The 17,303-nt window shown below is 32.4% G+C and overlaps 1 protein-coding gene across 3 annotated transcripts in view; it reads left to right on the top strand.

Moving 5' to 3' along the window:
* Positions 1 to 17,303, top strand: part of LOC145297688 (metabotropic glycine receptor-like) — a 1,009,734-nt gene that overhangs the window by 669,261 nt on the left and 323,170 nt on the right. For all 3 annotated transcript variants that reach the window (XR_013870309.1, XM_080143885.1, XM_080143886.1), the window contains exon 5: positions 12,451 to 12,574. Coding sequence is in view for 2 of the 3 variants with exons in the window: in XM_080143885.1 (XP_080000011.1) it covers positions 12,451 to 12,574 (124 nt within the window). In the remaining variant the exon portion in view is untranslated. The remainder of the gene's footprint in view (positions 1 to 12,450; positions 12,575 to 17,303) is intronic.

Raw genomic sequence — 17,303 nt, forward strand, 5'->3', positions numbered from 1 at the left:
CGTCAAAATATTAGGAAGGATATAAGCTGCGATTAATAGAATGAATATAAATACTACTATGAATAATGATGATGACTGCTGGGTTAATTTGGAAGCGAATTCGTTTAGAAGCGAAACAGCACGGATGTGTTCATATGTAGACCTAAACCTAACTTTTTAGAAGTCTCTACTTCTGACCTTATTTTTACACTCCCATTACTAATCTTGCTACAGAATCTTTATCAATATTATGATATCAGAAAAGTCGATTGGGTCTGAAGCAGTCTTTATTCCTTAATCTTTTTTATGTCACGAAACGACATCAAATAAGTCTTTATATCGAATCCCACCACAGGAAAGGATGTTATCTAACAAAAAAAAAAGCATCGTAGAGTTAGAGAATAGACTGTAATGGTTTCGGTTTAGACTTACTGACGACATAATATAAATAAACCATTGATATCAATAAGATACGTACTAACATTTTATGTGTATTTCTTCAATAACTGAAATTATATCAGACAAAAGAGAAAAAAAGCAACTGAAATCGCACAAATAAGAGGAACATCGAGTGTTTTTTCAAATTTATACAGATCGTCGATTGGTATTCTGAGAGATTTTACTGTTCATTTAAACTACTATATATATATATATATATATATATATATATATATATATGATATATGATATAAAGCTGAATGTGTGTGTGTGTGTGTGTGTGTGTGTGTGTGTGTGTGTGTGTGTGTGTGTGTGTGGTCACGAATAGGCTCTTATATGGTTGACTATTTTTAAAAAACTGACTACATATAATGATAGATGTATCGAGACACAGGAATGGGTATGTTTGATCTGGCAGAACGGTGGTCCATTAAAATTGTGGGGTCTGCGTCCGCGCCTGGTCCACAAAGTATGGAAATAAAAAATTAAAATTTAAAAAAAAGTTTACAAGTGTTTTTGATATAGATGTACATGAGAAACTTTGATAAGTATGTTTTAACTTAAATCGGGATGGTATAATAAAATTGTGGAGTCTGCGTTCGCGCCTGGCCTCCATAGAATGGAGATAGGCACAAACTTTAATAAATACTTTTCATATCTATCTGCGTAATTATATTTTGATAATTATGTTTTAGTTTGAAGAAATATGGTATGATAAAATTATGGGGTGTTCGTTCGCACCTGACCTCCATAGAATGGAAACATGTCACAAAGTTAAACAAGGTTTTTTAATATAGATTCACAGAATATTGTGATAAGTGTTTCAGTGTGAACAGGTATGGTATAATAAATTATGAGGTTTATCTATTTTATTTTTACTTTCATCATATTTAGCTTTGGTTTTGATACTCCTAAATTTAACCCAAATTTACAACCCTTCCTTTTCATAACCTATCATACTTTCATAAATCAGAGTTCATTTTCTGTAGGCTGTTTTTGAACCCAGTCAACGACGGGTACTTTTGCTAGTATTATATAAATATAATACATATACATATATATATATATATATATATACATATATATTTAATATATAATATATATAAATATAATATATATACATATATACACATATATATATAATATAAAATATAATATAATATATATACATATACATAAATATATATACGCATATATAATATATATAATTATATACAATCATATATACATGTATATAATATATATAAATATAATATATATAAATATAATATATATATACATATATAAATATAATATATATACAAATACATATATACATACATATATATAATTAGTCCTCGCGCGAAAGAGCATGACACAACATGTTTTAAATAATAATAATAATAATAATAATAATAATAATAATAATAGAATAACAAGAACAAAGGCTTTTGCTGGCGAGGACTATTGTTGGCCGTAACCAGTTATACAGGCCTTTTGAAATTTTCATCTCTATTTTTCTCGTTATGTACTGAATATCTTTTATGTAACCTATATGTAACCTATAAGATTTTCTATTCGGAAAGAAGTTTTAAAAAATTTAATCTAAAAAAGTTATTTTGAAGTTTTTGTTAAAAAAATTCAGATTTTCTTATTATTCAGACCTGTAGTACAAAGAGGTGGTTGCACAAAATGAGATGTGGTGTGAGGAGAACTACAAACTGAAACAGAGAGAATATTCAGACCTGTAATAAATATATAAATACAAAGAGGGGGTTGCAAAAATAAGTTGTGGTATGAGGAGAAATACAAACTGAAATAGAGAGAAGGAGAGTTTTAAAACTCTCCTTCTCTCTTACAGGAAGAGAGAGTGTGTGTGCGTGTGTGTAGACAGGAAACCCGCTGACAATTGTCGTAATATAGTAGACTTATTAGCAAGAGTACTGGGAGGAGTTAAAAGACAATACACTTACTAATAGGCTATTATACTTTAAGAGAAAGGAGATGCGAAAAACACACACACAATTGGGTAGGATAGAGAGAGTGGAGTTGGGGGGATTAAACAGATCGTATCACTGACAGTAATACTAGCGCTGATATTACTTTACTGTAAACAAACTTTTTTGTTTTGTTTTTTTTTATTCCAGAACGAATTAAAAATTTAAAAAAACTGAAAATATGATTATAAGACAAATGTTCTTACGTATTTAGTTGGAGCTTCGGTTATCAGAATATATAATTTTAAAGCAATCCGGCGTCATTTTTGGTCAAATTTTAAAATATAGTTGAAAAACAAGTATGTAACCTGTGCACTTGCTATCCATTACATTAGTTTTTAACGGTGAATTAAACAGTGTTTTGTTAAAAAAAAATTTTTTATGTGAAATATGATTTTTTTTTGCTCCACGTGTGCGAACCGTCCCCCCCTCATCTCAATATTTTTTAATCGAATGGACAATAATCTATCCAATTATAGATAGACATATAGATATGAATACAAAATCAATATTTAAATATTTGTAGGAGGTGCTCAGTTTCTAGTTAAGTTCCTATTTACTTGCCTCGCCACGAGGACAATTAGACACAAGGTAGGTTAATGTGATGAAAATCCAGCTTCCCCGAAAAGGTCAATCTGCATAGAAACAAACATAAAAATTGTCTCCGTCATTAAGGATTCCTCTTTCACTAACGGGGGACAGAAAAGGCAAAGTGTAGCATCAGAATACTACACTGTGATCTTGGCCTGAAGTCCAGGTAAGAAATAAAAAAACGTCTTAAACTGGAAAGTTTAACGAAATAATGTGTCACTCGGACAAGAAATGTAATTGAAAATAAAAACCAAATTTATCAAAACATTTGTGAAGGATTTGTTAGCTTTAGCAAAAAGATATTTTCGATGTTTAAAGAAGTGGACAAAAATACTTAATAAGGTTTCTAAACGTCATGTTTTCTGTTAGTGACGTCACTCGTTTTAAATGAAATTCATTTTTATCTATTTGCCGTCATTCTTGTTAAGTTTCACACCTCTTAAGAATTACGACAAACGAAAAAAAAAATAAATTTCATATTTAAAAGTAATTTGATGTCAAAAATCTAAGGCATAACATTTTCAAAAGTCAATAATTATGACCTACTAACCGTAAATATGGGGGTCAAACACCTTAAAAATCTCCCTTAATCCTATCTCTAACCCTAGGTACGAGTGGCATCTTCTTTAGCCCTAACAATAACGCTAAGTCTAAGTGGCAAGCACCTCACCAAATAAAGTTCCTTGGTAAGCTACATATAAGTACCTAAAAAAATCCTTTCTTAAAGAAAAGTGCACCTTATCATTCATAAAACAATAAATTAAGTCAACTGTCCTAAAACGCTAGAATGGTCTCGAAATGGTGAATTATTTTACATTAAATTTATGTGAAACTAACCCTCACTCTAAATTCTAAAATTGTTTTTGTTTTGTTTCTAACAAGTCTTCAGGATGTTCACACCTAATTTTCCTTAGCTCTACCATTAACCCAAAGTCAGATTCCAACCTCCCCGCCCTCTCATAATTGCACAAAACCCTTCTAAAGCTACACATAATCGTCTTTAGAAAAAACAAGCGCACAGGATTTATTTCTGATAGAAAAAAATGGCTAACTGCCCTAAAACACTAGAATCGCTCAAAATGGGGAATCGTTTTACATTAAATTCTAAAATAATACTTGTTTATCTTTCATTAAAGTTTTTTAAAGGTATTCACACGTAATTGCTTACAAAGGTAAAATAGCATATTTTGGAGAGGTGGTCAGATGGGGTGGGGTGGGTTAACGGAAGGTATTAATCTACAATAATACCAAAGAAATATTGCAACATATTCATTTTTAAACAGTCCTAGATTTCGATTTCAGTTATTTAAATTCAGCTTTGAGTTTTTAACTTATTTTCTTTTAATGGATACATGGCATTTTTAACCAATCGCAGCATATTTATGTGCATTGACTGCAGATTATTTGGAACCCATTAACTTTGGGGCATTTTCAATAGCATATTCTAATTCCTAGCACAAAAATACACTTATATGATACATTTCATTGCTTAATCTTGTGTTTTAGCAAAGATATAACATTTTTACTGATAAAGTAGTGTAAAAAATGTGACAAAACGCATATGGTCTTAAAGAGGGGAAATATACAAATATGTGAGACACAAAAATAGTCATAACTTCCTTAATTTTAATTGGATTTAAAAAATTTAAAAACATTCTTTCTTAGCTCATCAAGCTCTTTCTATGAATACCAATATCTTAATATTTTCAGCTATTTCAATTTTTTATGTGTATTGCTTCGTTGTGTTGCTCTTTATTAATGTTTTAAGTCAGATTCTAATACTTAAAAAATAACTTTACTTCTTCTACTGAGTGGAATATTGAAAAAAAATGTTCAACTTGTTACATACATGCAAAACAACATTCATTTTTTTTATCCAAATTAATAAATTAAATAAAATATAATCTTAAAAAGGCAAGATACAAGTTAGAAAAGCATTTCATCCAAGCCATGGAAATTGTTAAGCAAAATGTTTTTACTATAGGCTTTAAAAATAAAGGTACAAGATTCAATTTGAAATGTATTTATCTTCAAAGTGCACTTTTATAAATTTTACAAAGTAAGATATAAAAATTTTATTTGAATTGAATCAAAAAATTACCTTGGATTTATTTTATGTAATGTGTATTTTGTTTCACTTTAAAAACATTATCTTTCATCTAGCAATTAATGATGAAGATATAAAATTTTCAATGATTTTTTTAAAAGTGCAACAGAATGTACATTACATAAAATAAATCCAAGGTAATTTTTTGATTCAATTTAAATTAAATTTTTATACTTTACTTTGTAAAATTTATAAAAGTGTACTTTGAAGATAAATAAATTTCCAATTGAATTTTATACCTTTATTTTTAAAGCCTATAGTAAAAACATTTTGTTTAACAATTTTCATGCATTGGATGAAATGCTTTTCTAACTTGTATATAATATATATAAATATATAACATATCATATATATAAATACAATATATATGAATATACACATATATATACATGGATACATATATACAATATATAATATATATATATACATACGTACGTATATATATATATAATATAATATATAATATAAATATGATATATTTATATATATATATATATATATATATATATAAATATATATATATATTTATATATACATTATATATGTATATTTTTATATATATACATTATATATACATTATATATATATATATTTATATATATATATATATATATACATTATATATATATATATATATATATATATATATATATATATATATATATATATATATATATATATATATATATAAGAGAAATTTTGGATAAATACGACGGAGTTTTCTCATTTTGTATTGCTTTTTTTTTCTTTGTAATATTTTCGACGCTGCGAGCAGACTTTCTCATTACATGTGGTCATTTGTTTAATCTTTTATTTTATTCTTTTTTTCATTCATCTTTATTAATTCATTGTTTTTTAATATGCAATATCGGTACTTTTATTAATACCAGTATTAAACATTAAGCGCTTTTTATTTCGTTTATATTTGTATGTTTTATCTTTTAAATAAGATAAAATAAATATATAATTAAAATGCGTAAATAAATAACATGGCTAACAAAAACAAACATACATAAATACAACAACAAAATGATTTACCTGCAATCAAGCGTACAGCCCGAATTAATTTGTAAATCATTAACAATTTAGCATTAAATACGAGAGGAGTTTTATAAATGATACCTCTTATTTTCATTCCATCCGAATAGAGGGGATTCAGAATTGCATTGTTATGATGACTGGACCTATGCATTCAAGATTTAAAAGATTTATCTTTCTGTTACAGATATTGGTGGTGTGAGACTGTAAAAAAGCAACCCATGCCTTGGACGTGCGTCAGAAGTAGAGAAGCGTCGTTGAATTCTTCCATGCATAAAAAATCAGACGGATCGACATGCATCGGCACCTACTGAACGTTTATGAAAGTGATGCGGTTGATACTAGCCTAGTTATGAGATGGGTTCGTCGATTTCAGCCTTCCGACAGAGATGAGAGTGGCAAAGCGCACTCTGGACATTTTCCGATCAGAGTATAAAAGAGGTTGGCAAAAGTGCATTGAGAATGCTGGTGACTATGTAGAAAAATACATTCTGGAGCACAAGAGGGTGCTTGTTTAAATGGTACCACTCGCGTCTGCGTAGCTTTTCAATGTTTTAGTTTGTAAGTTAAAATAGGAGGCCCTGATTTTGGAACGCTCCTCGAAATTTAAAAGAGCTGACTTGCCGTAAGAAAACGTCAAAACATTTTTTTTAAATAGTACTCATTTACTATGAAACGCTCAAATCAAACTAAAACACATCTGTTTCCTACTTATTAAACAAATGATAGGTCTATTTTAATATCATTTAAATCATTCGTTGACATCTATGCTGATGACACGACCATCTACGGCAACACATCAAAGGCTGTAAATGACGAAGTTCTCTCGGATTCTCTCTCCTCTGATCTCGAGCGCGTGGTTCAGTGGGGGAAGATGTGGCTAGTTACCTTTAATGCATCCAAAACCAAACTCCTATCCTTACATCATCAACGCTCTGATCCCCAGCTGGCATCAATTGTGATGGATGGCTCTCGTCTGGGTGAGGCCCCGTGTTTTGACAAGCTTCTGGGTTTGACCTTTACTCCTGATCTGAAATGGAACACGTACATCAAGTCTGTTGCCAATGTCGCAGGAAAGATGGTGGGATCCTTCTACCGCTCCAGAAGATATCTCACTTCTGATGCAATTCTCTATCTATATAAAAGCCAAGTACGGCCAAGGATGGAATACTGTTGCCATATCTGGGCAGGAGCTGCCAAAAACAGCCTATCATGCCTTGACAGAGTACAAAATAGACTTCGTGGTTTAGTGGGGGATGCCCTTTTCTCTACCCTGCAACCCCTCTCCCACAGAAGAGACGTTGCGAGCCTATCCTTGTTTTATCGTTATTTTCATGGCAGGTGCTCGTCTGAACTCCAATCCCTGGTGCCCCCTCGCCAATCTTTCACGAAAAACACCCGTCTAGCTGAATCCACTGTGAAAAATTTCCCCCACTCTATATCTGTGCCTAAATCAAAACGCGGATTTCATGAGCAAAGCTTCTTTCTTAGAACTGCACGCCTGTGGAACTCTGTTCCGTCTGCCTGCTTCCCTCCGGACTACAACTTGGATGCCTTCAAGTCTAATGTTAACAAATTCCTAATGAGCCGCCCCCCTAATTAAACACTTCATAAAATCTCCTCACTAACGTGATGTACTTACAATAACCCTTATCCCTGAGTGGCTTCCGGGCCTTGATAAGTGGTGATCACTGTGTAAAAAAAAAAAAAAAAAAAAAATTTAATATTATGGAAAATCCAGTTCCCATTCGATATTTAGACAAGAACTAAAATTGCCTCAATTATAAGGATTTTTGCTCTACTGACTAAATAAAGAAAAGATGAAATGTAGTATACGAATAGATAACACACTTTGCTCGTAGCTTGGATGTTAGCGGACGTATTTGTTTGTTTTTTTCTACTATTTCCCGCCGAATAAAAAATCGAAAATGGTTTATCTTATATATAAAACTCTGTGGACCGTCTGGGCGTCCTTGCTTACTTGAATCTTGTTTTATAATAAAGTCATATTTCTGTCTGTTTGTTCATAATTTGATTAATAAGTACAAACGGCACACTGTTTCACAAAATAATGTTCATACTGAAAACGAAATGTACTCATTTATATACCATCATGATTTCTATATGCAGTGTATCAAAAAAGTGAATATACCTTTCACATTCCTGCAGATATTCAAGTATACTTCTTCAAAAGACAACACTAACAAAATGACACTTTTGACACAAGGAAAAGTAGCCTGTGTGCAGATTATGTAGCAGAGTTCATTTATTTTCCCTTAAAGTAACTCAAAATGTAACCATTAAAAGCTAAACCCCTTACAACAAAAGTGAGTAACTACTAAGAAACTACACAACTAAATGTTCAAATCGAGTACAGCTTGTCATTTTCCCACCAACATACCATATGACTCATTAGTGTGACTAGGCATATGGGTGCAAGTGTGTTTAAATTTGTGGTGCATCTCTCTCTCTCTCTCTCTCTCTCTCAATCTATCTATATATCTATCTCACTCTACCTCTCTCTTCCCCCTCTCTCTCTCTCTATCTCTTTCGCTCTCATACTAGTCACTGACAGTCTCAATATGGCACTATATGGCAAAGAACACTGAGGATTTTTCATATTATTCATTGACAGTTCCAACATGGAAGCATATGGCAAAACCCCCTCTACGGATTTTAAAAGGCGTATTGTTGTGCGACATGAAAATGTCCAAGACTACTAGAATAGTGCCAACACCCTGAAACTGAACTGCAAAACAGTAGCTAAGATCATCCAGCATTTTAAAAGAGCAGGGTCCTCTCAGAACAGACCTCGAGTAGGTCTTCCAAAGAAGCTGAGCGCACGTGTTGAGCGTCACATCCAAATGCTTTCTTCCAAAGATCGGCGTAGGACTGCTGTCAGAATTGCTGCAGAGATTGGAGGATCAGCCTGTTAGTGCTCAGACCATACGCCGCGCTCGACATAAAATTGGCCTGCATGACAGGAGGAAGTCTCTTATGAAGACGATACACAAGAATGCCCGCAAACAGTTTGTTGAAGACATGTCAACAAAACACATGGATTACTGCAGCCTTGCTCTATGGTCTGATGAGTTGGAGATTAATTTGTTTGGTTCCGATGGTTTCAACCATGTGTGGCGGCGACCAGGTGATGAGTACAAAGATAAGCATGTCATGCCTACAGTCAAGCATGGTGTAGGGAATGTCATGGTCTTGACCTTCATGAGTGCTGCGGGTGTTGGAGAATTACATTTCACAAGAGAAATATGAATTCCAATATGTACTATGAAATAGTGTAGCAGAGCAAAAAAACTAGGTCACATGTCAGTGTTCCAGCATGATGACAATGACCCCAAACACACTTCCAAAACAACCACTGTTTACTGAAATTGATGGACTGACCATGTCTTCAGACTTGAACGCAACAGAAGATCTTTAGGGGATCCCAAAGTAGAAGGTGGTGGTGAGTGAAATCGCAAATATCCACCAGCTCTGCAACATTGTCATGGAGGAGTAGAAGAGCATTCCGATGGCTATCTGTGAAGCTCTGGTAAACTCCATGCCTTGGAGAGTAAATGAGATTCTGTATAATAATGGTGGCCACACAAACTATTGACAGTTGCCATAGTGTATGTTAATATTGACAACTTTCCTTAAGGGGTGTATTCATTTTTGTTGTATAAGCTGCACATAGATCACTTTTTCATTTGCCCAAGTGTCAGTGTTGTCCCATGAAGACACATACTTGAATATTTTCAGAAATGTGAGGAGTGTATTCACTTTTGTGATATATATATATATATATATATATATATATATATATATGATGTCATTTTATATTTTTATGACGTTATTTTATATATATGTATATATGACGTTATTATATATATATAACGTTATTATATATATGTGTGTATGTGTGTGTGACCTTATTACATATTTTAAGCTAAATGGAATAATTGTTTAAACAGCCTATGCCTCAGTTGATTCGCCTTTTATGCTTCTATAATTTTAACTGTTCATATTGCCTTCTCGATTTGAAATTGTTTTTTTTATATTAACGTAAACGCTAGAATATTTCAATTAAAAGTCAAATATGAACAAATAAAATTATAGAGGAATAAAAGGTCAATCAAATGAGGTATAGGTTGTTTAAACAGTTATATTCAATTTATGGTTTAAATTTGTGGTCTTTGGAAAAAATCACAAGTGCCGACTTTCTTTATGGCGCCAGTATATATATATATATATATATATATACTATGTATTCAGAAGGAATCTACATTCAAGAAATAACGTCATTTGCATATTACATTAAATAAAATATATTTTAATAATTAACTCCATATTATTAATTATTTGTGGCAATAAAATTGTATTCATTGTTCTATTTAGAAATATTGTTTAAAGTTGATTTACTTAATTTATTTTTAATTGGATTTAATTTCAATTATTACCAGATTACACAAAGTTCCTTTAAAAACGAAAGTGATTTTATTTATTTAAGCTTTTGAGCTATTTGCCATTTAATTTTCATAGACGAAAATTGATGTATTTTATGTTTCTCATAAGAATCAACATGTGATCCACTTTCAGAAAAATTGTAAGAAGTAAAGATATTCGGTGGATCTTATATAGTATGAGACTAAACCTTCTGCCCGCTAATATGTTTCGACCTAGCAACGCCAGGTATATATGATTCAATATGTTTCGACCTAGCAACGACAGGTATATATGATTCAATATGTTTCGACCTAGCAACGACAGGTATATATGATTCAATATGTTTCGACCTGGCAATGTTGGGTATATCCATCTAGTATGCAATTAAACGTACAAATCGAATCAATCCGTAAATCATTAACAATGGTTATTGTTAAATTTGCAGGTTGAAACAAGTAACGTAGAAAGCAATACAAATGACGACTCAACAAACAAAGGTAGATCAAATAAGAAGTGTATTAGGAAAAGGTATATTTACAGAATATTTACATAATGGTGTCAAATAAGAGAGTCTTTGCTGGAGAAACATATTTCTCTCGGCGGCCTTCGGTGGCTTCTGGTGAACACACACCCAGACTAACTGAGTCTTCCTATTTATGTGTAATTACTATCCACATATGCAAATGAATGTGTGCCACCACAACAGTTATATTCGTCCAGTATTAACTAATTAAAAAGAGTTGATATGCTGTAAAAAAACATTGCATAGCCTAAAATAAAATGGCCTTGCCATGTGAATCGGCCAAATCAAACCGAAATAAATCTTTAAGTCGAGTGGGAGCCTCTAAGTAGACAATTTACTTGCCTACTTATGCTGCAAACTTAAGTACAAAGTTGATTTTTAATGTGAGGTAATATCGAGTTCGTCATTCTTGATTTGGACAAAAATTAAAAACACCCTCAGGCTAGAAGTATTTCTATTCTACTGACAAAGGACAGAAAGGTTTCAATGTATTATAAGAACAGACCAAGGGCGTAGCAAGGAACGAACAAGATGGGTTCAAACTTTTGTAGTAAAAATTTTACAAAATTTAATAGTTTGTTCGTTTCGTTTCGTTTTTGTAAAGTTTCGTTTCGCCCGTTTTTTATTAGCAACCTAAAAATTTTAATTTATGCTCATTGAATGGTTTTATGACGCGAATTTAAATATTTTGATTGATTTATGATTAATAAATGCAATTTCTGTTTGCTCTGATTATAACTTTTTATGTTTCATAGTCGTTTGTTGAGTTTTGGCAGCTTTTGACACATTCTGGTTGCAATTGAATACTTATAGATATACGAAGCCAAACGAAAAATGAACGAAACGAAACGATAAAAAGCTTCGTTTTGCTCTCGTACAAACAAAAAATGAAAATAAATTAGTAAATAGTTTGAACAAAACGGAGCTAAAGGAAACGAATCCAACTCTGAAAGGTTTTCCTATATGTAGGTAAACTTTAAAGCATTATTGTGAAATGGCAGGCAAAACCGATTCACAAGCAGTAAATAATTTCTTCATTAGCAGGAAAATTATTTACGACAAGGCACATGCCTGACTACCCAGCTATGGTTGCTCTAGTGACGTTTTAAATTAGGGAAGAAATTTTCTGTCGATTTCTCCACACGCACGGAAAGCAGGGCTGGCTACGCCCATTGGAAGAGATGTCACACTCGGTTATAACTAAAAAGGAAAGTTCGTTTGCGGAATTATCCATTTTTACTGCTGTCTCTAATTTCTCATCGATTCACTTTAAAAGGTGATGCATTAAATCTTTTCTTTGGAACTTCGATGTATATCTAATATTTTTTTCTCTTCTGTCTTTTTTTTTCTTTTAGAGGTACAAGTGGAATCGATATCGATCTCGAGAAAGTGGATATCAATCAGTGTCCGCAGACAGACGGATCATCGGAGACGAATGTCTTTGCCGGTTCTCATCGTTGTCGGACAGCTACAACAAGGGTAAGTGAGGTGTTTAGTCAAAGAGAAAGAAAGTAGAGATAAATACGATTTTCTAATCAATTATCTGAAGCTCTTATCACAAACTGATCACGTTCGTTCAACAAAATGATCGGTTGGTGCGCAGTCGACCGACAAACACATGTTGCCTGCGTTTATAAAACGGATATATTTTTAAATGATTCCTTGCGTTGATTTTCAGGACAAATTATGTTGCTACCGTTTTTAGAGTAGGCGATTTATATTTACAATAATAAAAGCATGAGAATTGCAGGCAATTTGTCTTCTTATGTTTATATAAACACACATTGTATACCCAGGCTCGATCCTACAACCACAGAGTATGTAGTCGGGTGCGTTACCATTACGTAAGGGAAATTACGAGCCAGTTTATCGCCTTAGATTTATGTAAAATTTTGTTATTATTTTTCTCGCAATAATCATATTTAGTATGAATTACTTCTCCTGGGAGTTTTAGTAAAAATTGCCTCCCTCACAACTAGATAATCGCGTCATATTTTAGGTATGTGTGCGACTATACACAACACACACACACACACACACACACACACATATATATATGCATATATATATATATTTGTTATTTATGTATTTACTTTATTAGTATAGATATAATAGTCATCCACGAACACGTGCTTCGCCTTATTTATGGCTCATCAGTGTGGCTGACAATATCAAGGCTCAATCCAGTCAAGCTTTAAGAAGAATCCCACATTTTAGGAACATTTACGATATATATATATGTATATATATGTGTGTGTGTGTGTTTGTGTGTGTGTGTGTGTGAGAGAGAGAGAGCGATAGAGAAAGAGAGAGAGAGAGAATTATGAAGACAGAAACTTCTGAGTTTAAGTAGACATATTTTTGTAACTGCTTGTTTTATATATATATATGTGGTATTTACGTTAACTAATCCGTCATTGTTATTTCTCTCCCAAGAATTAATGTTTTACATTAGAAAATCGCTAAGCTCTCAAACAAAGGTCTGGGGTTATTTTATGTTATTTTCTTTTGTTTAGTTTGGGTTCACTACATTCTTTGTTGAATGTTCCGTGTTAACAGTGACGTCATTTAAGCAACTTCGTGAGTGAAATAATTTCTTGCTTATTCATTTGATTACTTTACTTTAGATGTTGACATAGTTTTTATTCATTTGTTTTGCATATGTATAAATAAAGTTTATTCTACAGTTAATTAACATTTCGTTTCATTATTTTAGTAGTTTTTTGTTTAAAATTGAAGTTTTTGTTCAAACAAAGTGTACATAGGTCAGCTAAATGTCTACATGTACAGGGCCATCGTAGAATTTTCTACTCACTTATTGAAGGATACTGCTTTCTTTGAGTTCCCATTGGTTTCTTATGGTTTGCTAGTTATGGTTTAAATTCGTGTTTTTGTTGTTGTTTGTTTTTCTTTTGTTGGATGTGTTCTTAGGGGTTTATTTTACATTTTATAATTTACAGTAACGCTTTTCTTGAGATTTTTACTTCTTTATTTCTATGTGTTTGCTATTAGTTCTTGAGCTGTTAGTATTTCTAGTTGTTATATTATCATTCTTTTTTACCTGAAACTTTTTACGGATTTTTATATCTTTCGTCTCTACTACTCTCGTTTAATATTTCGTTTCTGTGTGCTTTAATAACAATCTACGTTCTTGCTATAGCTGTATAACATTTTTCACTTATGTTTATTTCATATTTTGGGTTAAAATAGGGTTAAGATACGAGTAGGTATTTTCGGCGAGATTTAGGGATTTCAGTTTAGTTTTTAGTGTATGATTATAAAGAAGTCTAAAGTGAGTGATATTTTTCCTCTATTTTTATTTTTTTTAATAGTTATATGTATCCCGTTTCTTAAATTTATTCAGGACATCATTAAGCCCACTATTTTTAAAGCTGTATTGTAAATGTTGCTTGACTTCATAAATAAGTTTTCATAGCTAAAGTTAGTGCGTAGTCTACGTCCGATAGAACTACAAATATGTGTTATGAGTGATTAGACTGTGGGTTTGTGTAAATAGGATTCGTGTAATTTTTTTTTTTTTTTTACATATTCACCCCAAACAAGGCACATTGCCACTTTGGTGTAGGGGGCTACTATCAGAGGCAGCAACTACTGGGACACTATGTTGAGATTTGGGCAACAAGATGTCAGTTCACGTTAAACTTGAACTTCTGCATGTCAGTACAGTTAGGGAAGCAGGGACCTGGAATGGAATTCCAGAGTCTAGCGGTTCTGGGGAAGAAACTACTGGAGTAGAAAGATCTTTTACATCTATGGATCTCTACTGTGTGGGGGTGGGATTTAGCTGCCTGTCGAGTTTGTCAGGGGTGTCTACGTCGTGGGGGCACAAGTGTCTGCAGTTCGTCAGAGCATTCACCATTAAAATACTTGTAGAACAGGCAGAGGGATGCAACGTTTCGTCGATGGGAGAGAGGCTGAAGCTTAGATGCCAGTTCAGGGCCTATCAGATTGGCGACTCTCTTTTGAACCTTGTCTAGGAACGAGAGACTAGCAGCAGATGCACCAGCCCAAATGTGACAACAATACTCCATACATGGGCGAATGGTGGCCTTATAGAGGTACAGGATACTTTCAGGTGTCAGTAGTTTTCTAGCACGGTAGAGAGAGCCTACCTTTTTCGCAGCGGCCCTGGCAATGTTTTCAAAAAGTGTTACACTTTTGATATGCTTAGCATATATTTTTATTTATTTAAGTTAAAAATGACATGTAAAAAGTTATTTATTTTTATATTAGCTAATATGTTTTCTCAAAAGCTTAAGATTTTCATTTTCATATTTACGGTGTTATTGTAATTTTAACCTTTGCCCTTGTTGGAATATTTTATTAAATCAAGTAGCCATTTATAAACTGTATTGTTATATCTTGAATAAATAAATTTGAGAAAAAATGACTTTACATTTTACATAAGAGGGGATCAAGGCAAAAAATTATGGACGTAGTGAAATGAAAAGCTTCTTTTTTTTCAAAAAGATAAAAGACGTAAAATCAAGTAAAACAAAGTTATCAGTAATACTCAATGAGAAGTGAACGCATGACGTTCGCCTCAGGAGACCAACGTCTTATTTATCAGACGATAAGCATGGTCAGTTCTAAAATGGTCAGTTCTAAAATGGATGACCATTTGGGAATTTCAGGTTCTGCATGTGTTTATCTCGGCATTGTTTCCAGTCTATCTTAAACCTCTCCTTGCCACCGAATCCAAGCAGTGCCGATTCAGGAGATGTGTTGTTAGTGATTGTACTATTCTTGCCTAACACTTGCACGTGGTGTCCATTATCTCTTAAAACAGAATGGAGGCATCGAAGGCCACATACTCGTCAGCGATTTGTATTACGATTTGAATATTTAAAAATATACGTTAAGAATTCTTTTTACTATTTCCATATCTATGAAGACCAATGTGCACGGGGTGTCCATTGTCTCTTAAAACAAAGTGATGAAAGCAAGAATTTATATACATAGCCACAATATTCAAAGTTGATTTTCAAAGAAATAAAAGATACGTCCCAGACTAAAATACGGTGTTATTGATAATCGAACTCGATGTGACTTGAACTCGCAAACTTTGGCTCAGGAGGTCGATGGCTAATCCATTACGCCACAATACCATGATATTCTCAATAATCTGATCTATTATTCGTACATCTCAAATTGCGTTCAGACAAAACTTCACTAGACATTGATATTAACATGCCATAAGAATTCAAAACTTATTTTCAAAGAATAAAACATCAGTTATAAATATGATATTTGTGATAACCTACGTTCATCGGACTTAACCTCATTATCTACGATTCTGAAGGCCGAAGCCTCAGGCTACAAGTTCACGTTATTATATCGGCAGTACTATTGGTATATCTCAAATTACGTTCAGACAAACCTTAAGTTATTGATATAAATATGCAATGAAGGGAGATATGTATGCATATTGTAATAGAATTCAAAGCTTCAAATAGAATACAAAGAAATAAAAGATATCAAACCACCTAAAAATATTATATTATTGATACAAAATTTGATAGAACTTGATCTTGCATTCTTTGGCTACCAAGATTTATTCATGACGCCAGGACACAACGTCGTTCTCAGTTATCTGAAATACGAGTCGTACATCTAAATGAAATTACGTTCAGATAAAACATTCCTAGACATTTATATGAAGATGTAATCAATGTTAAAATTTACGGACATGGTTAGAGTACTGATAGCTTATTTCCAAAGTAATAAAAGACATCAAAGCAGTTAAACTCGACTTTGATGAGAGTTGAACTTATTATATTCTGCTTTGGCAGCCGAAAACTTGTACTTTTGGTTCCAAGATCACGTCGTGCTCAGTAATCTGGAGTACTATGTTTAGCTCAAAGTAATTACGTTCAGACAAAACTTAAATAGACATTGATACTAGGATGCTATGAAGACGAAGATTTATGGATATAGTCACAGTATCCAAATGTTATATATAAACAAATAAAACCATTAAAATATAATATAATATGATTTATACACAAACTTGATGGTCCTTATTCAGTAGGTTCACCATATCCTTACGTCATTCTCAGCAATCTGGAATATTATTCGTATATCGCAAATAAATTACATTTAAATTCATTAAACATTGATATTAAAATGCGATGTAATCAAAGGTTTATAGATATACTAAAAATAATAAAACACATCAAACAAGCTA

The sequence above is a fragment of the Euprymna scolopes genome, chromosome 18 (assembly GCF_053919585.1).
Source record: "Euprymna scolopes isolate OS-2025 chromosome 18, ASM5391958v1, whole genome shotgun sequence".
Classification (NCBI taxonomy): domain Eukaryota; kingdom Metazoa; phylum Mollusca; class Cephalopoda; order Sepiida; family Sepiolidae; genus Euprymna; species Euprymna scolopes.